Source organism: Prunus avium, chromosome 6 (assembly GCF_965620075.1).
Source record: "Prunus avium chromosome 6, drPruAviu1.hap1.1, whole genome shotgun sequence".
Taxonomy (NCBI): Eukaryota; Viridiplantae; Streptophyta; class Magnoliopsida; order Rosales; family Rosaceae; genus Prunus; species Prunus avium.
The window spans coordinates 28,094,718-28,099,657 of NC_142289.1; the positions used below are offsets into that span (position 1 = coordinate 28,094,718).

Sequence of the window (4,940 nt, forward strand, 5' to 3'; positions counted from 1 at the left end):
TTCCTAGACACGCCTGAGTATTTGGAAACGAGGAACCATTCTGAGAAGGCGGCTGCGAAGAACCATTGCTAGGCCAAATGACTTTAGCGACGTCGGACATATTGATGCTAGTTAGTTTTTTTACTTTCTGGTTATGCTTTTCATTTGCCTTTTTGAAACCAGTATTTATAAGTTATAACCCTGGCTAGTATCCTACCAGTCAGTTTCCACTCAATTACGAAGAAAGAAAGTGGTTTCAGACTTCGCTATATAATCTCCTCTCCTTTGCTATATAATATCCTATAACATGTGGTCTTTGTGCTAAATTGGTTTCAGACTTTGCATTGCAGTTCAACAGAAGGGCGTTTGATCAAACCTTTGATTGTTGAATCGCATGCGGTTGCTTGGAGCAGTGGTTTTCTCGTCGTGAACAACACACACATTCCTGGAAAATAAAAATAAAAATAAAAATTTGACTGGGATTTTTTAATGATAATATTACTTGGAATTTGGCGTCGGATTTACATTAAATTTTCATTTCAATCTTTTTTCCCCGTTCTTTCTCAACTTCCCTATGTGATTATTAATTTCCCTTCTGTAAATATTGACTTTTAAAACCGTCTGTAAGAAAATGATGACAGAAATGCTTACACATATACAAAAGCATCGTGGATCGAAACCTTGAAAATGCTTAAAAACCAAGAAAATGTCAAGGCCGACCAAAAAATAATCTTCCCAGAAACTGCAGATCGAAGAGCCACACCCACACGATATATCATATATAAACAAACAGGTGGCGTGCATGCATGCAGTCAAGTCATTTTATGTGGAATGTAAAATTACACCGACTTTGGAATGTAAAAATAAATGACACTGAATTAGGAGAGCCAATTTGTCTGCAGACTCATTTTCGTTGTATTTTCTGAGAAGATACTTAAGATAGCCATCACATACGCGGGGGGTAATTAATTTGAATCAATCCCTTGTGCTAATAGCTTTCCTATAACTGGAAATTCTCAAATTACATAATTAATTAGAGGTCTCCAAATGTAAAAGCGTGTTGACAGATATATATATATATATATATATATATAACCTTGGTTTGTCACAGCGAGGAAAATGTTCTGGGTTTCGTCTAAGATTAGATACAGGTGTTACCTTCAATATATTTTCTTATTTTTCCATCTAATTTATTTTCTCTTCAGAGATCAACTCACACACACGTACGTCGTTTTCTGGTGGATTTGATCAAATCTGTTAGGAGTCGGTCTGAATCTTATCGACTGATAAATCTCTTGTTTCCTGGAACAATATGAGAAATTATGCAGCAACTTCGACGGTTTCTTTCTATTTCTATCTCTTCGTTTGAAAAATTAATTATATGATAAATATATGCACAGTAGTGGGCCATATAAGCGGTTCAATTGTCCACCTTGTTGTGATTAATAATATTCTACGTCATAATCAGAACCGTTAATTTTTTTTTAAATCACCAACATAAATATCAATTCTCCAAAAATCAATTAAATTGTTGATCGTTTAGTCATTCCAATAATTGAGATTAGAAGTCCTAAGATTGAGATTAAGGTCTTAACTACTAACCTTTAGCATAAAATCTTTAATGGACTTTCCCATTTTAATTTCAATTCAATTATACTCACTAGATACATTATAAAATTCTTTTTGGTCGTTGATGTCATAGAAAACTGTTTACACCCAAAATGAACAGCCAATGAGAACAAGACACGTGGAGGAAATCGTGTCTGGTCAGAGATGCCTTCGGCATCCTACCTTCCGATTGCTCCATTAGGGCAACGCCCTCTCCTGGGACACGTGGCATACTCCCAAGCAACGTCCACAGTCCCACATCGAAATTATCAACAAAGTACACACCTCCCAATGCCTATAAAAGAGGCCAACCACCCCAAGATGGAGGTAATCAGAACTTACGGCATACAAGCCTATTGATCTGTCAGTTGAACTTTCTAATCCTGAACTTACTTAAGCATTGGAGAGCCTTCGGCCGGTACCACACCGGTGCCCTAGGTCTTACCGAGCGTATTCTCTTTTTGCAGATCACGCTCCCTACCGAGGCCTCAAGCATACCGAAGGCATAAAATTACTAAGTTGACCCTCAAAATTAGGAAACCACTTTTTGGCGTCAACAGTTTGGCGCCGTTTGTGGGAAACGTTAAAATCGACCCTTTATCCCAAACATATGGGACCAACTCGAAAACTACGTTCCTACCGCAGGAGGGGATGCCGTACGGTATGCCAGGCGGAGCTAGCCCAGCGCCCCCATACACCCCGGCAACTAATCCACCTGTACTCCAACCCGCTGAAAATGCGGAGCTTTTAGCCCAAGTCGTGTCCCTTCGGCAGGACATGGCTAGGTTACAAGAACACAACAATTTCCTCTCGTCCAAGGTGGACGAAACACAACAGCTGCTGAACCAGCAGCAAACACAAAACATTCAGACCGATCGATCATCCGAGAGCCTACAGACTCCCCGTCGGCAGAGGAAGGGCAAGAAGGTGGCAAAGGCAACGTCTGCGCCGTCTAAACAATTGGTAGTCCCGGCACCAAAGAATAAGCCCCATGTGCCGAAGAAGGTCTATTCCGACTGTTGACACAGGTTGTTGGATCGGGAAGTCGAACGGCAGGAATCACCGATCAGGATAAATGCGCACCTAGACGACCCCCGACTGAGAAATCTGGGGAGGAAGTCGCCGATACGGAGGATAACGGTTCTGGAATCCACGGCAGAGTCTGACCAAGAGTACGCCCCGTCCTCAAGACAGTCATCATCCTACCGTTCGGCAACCCCGACGAAGTTCTCTGAGGTTAACCCTGTTAGGTCCCAGCAGCGGTCGGTGCATCAAACCGCAGAGGAGATACCGGACAGGGACCCTGTCATTCGCCTCCTCCTTCAGAGTGTACAGAAAATGGAGGACGAGAGGACTCGTTCACAGGAGCCTGACTGGGGAAGGCTCCGACCAGGACCCTTCATCGAGCGCATAAGGCGCTCACGGCAGGACAGAGATGTGCAGCCCCTACGCATAACCGATTGTTCCCCTCTTCGCTCACAGAGGCGGCTTTGAATTGGTTATACCGTTTGGAACCAGGGACAGTCGATTCCTTCGACGAGCTCAAGCAGGTCTTCCTGAAACATTTCATGATTCAAACGGACAGATTGTACTCTGCCGACGACCTATATACCATCCGGCAGAGGGATGACGAGCCATTGCGCGAATATGCCGCACGATTCAGCCATGAGTACTCGAGGTGTCCGGATACCGATGACAGAGCAGCCTACGGCGCCTTCAAGAGTGGCCTACGGTCCTCACACTTTCGGTATCTGGTACACAGCAGTAATTGGCGTACGTACGATGAACTCATGAAGCAGGCGGCAATCAACGCCAAAGCAGAATACTTCAACTCGAGGGCCGAGTCCACGGCTCGGCAGAACGAACCCATACAGCGGCCCGCAACGGCACAGCCATCGCCATTCACGTCGATAGCGCAACTTGCCGGATATCCTGAGAGCAACAAGCGCAAAAATGCTGGAAGCTCTCAAAAGGGGCATTCCAAGAAAAACAAGAGCAGGTACGGCAGGGACAGCTACCGAGCGCCGTTACCATCACATAACCAAGGGACGGAGGTGTTCACCCTGCTCAACACCTCCTACGAGGCAGTGCTGATGAACGAAAACGAGATAATCCCGAAGCCTGCTTTCCGGAAGCCTAGTCGGCAGGATGGCCGGGATACAGGGAAATTATGCCGATACCATCAGCAGAACAGCCACAATACCGAGGACTGCATAAGCTTGTGAAAGATCGTCGAGCAGTTAATTCGGGAAGGCAAGCTGGATCAGTACATAGCCAGGCCACAACAGGCGCCAGTACCGAATGCCAATCGACAAATCAATATGGTCAGCACGACCAGCGGAGGCCCAACCCTCGCCGGAGCATCCAACCGGTCAAGGAAGCAGTACGTCAGAGCGGCACAGTACCCTCAGGTCCTCGGCATTGAAAGCAGTCGGCACACTAAGATGCCGAAGATCCAATGGGAACCCATCACCTTCTCCGAGGAAGAAGAGGAGGGGATCATCTACCCACACGACGACCCCATGATCATTCGAGCAGAGATCGCCGAATTCGATGTCGGACGCATCCTGATCAACACTGGCAGTTCGGTAAACGTCATCTTCGCCGATGTGTTTAAAGAACTTGGGATAGATGATAGCCAGGTCAACCGGCAACTCTCGCCTCTCCTCAGCTTTTCGGGAGACTTGGTCCAGCCGATCGACAGTGTCAGCCTGCCAATAGCCTTCGGCATAGCCCCACGAAGGACCATGGTCTACGACCAGTTCCTTGTGGTGGACTGTCCGACGACATACACTGTTATAGTCGGCCGAACGGCACTCACGACAATAAAGGCCCACTTGTCCCCCCACATGCTACTCATGAAGTTCCGGACTTGCTACGGTACGGGGGCAATCGGGGGCGATCAGCTGAGCGCTCGGAACTGCTACGCCACGGTGTTGAAATCGGCAGCCCCTCAGAAGTAAAAGGAGACCTTCACGGTCGTGGACTTGCCGAACGGTAATGAACCAGTGGATGATCTAAGGGAAGAAACGCCTACTCCGATGGCACAACCTGCCGAATATCTCGAAACCGTGGCGCTAGACGAGGGTCAGCCAAACCGGTGCGTGCGAATCGGCACCATGCTAAACTCCACCCTCCGCGCCGAATTCATCCAGTTCCTTCGGCAAAACTCAGAAGTCTTTGCCTGGTCTTACAACGACATGCCGGGCATATCCCCTGATGTCATCCGCCACAAGCTGAGAATCTCACCAGCGTTCAAGCCTGTCAGGCAAAAGCGTCGATCCTACGATGCCGAACGGTATGAAGCTATGAAGAACGAAGTAGACAAACTCATGACCACAGGCTTCATCCGA

General features: G+C 46.9%; 1 protein-coding gene across 1 annotated transcript; it reads left to right on the forward strand.

Annotated features, from left to right (window-relative positions):
* Positions 1–3,908: 3,908 nt before the first annotated feature.
* On the forward strand, positions 3,909–4,550 carry LOC148293974 (uncharacterized). Its single transcript, XM_088254670.1, has one exon. It carries the CDS (start codon positions 3,909–3,911, stop codon positions 4,548–4,550), a length of 642 nt encoding a protein of 213 aa, XP_088110796.1.
* Positions 4,551–4,940: the final 390 nt, after the last annotated feature.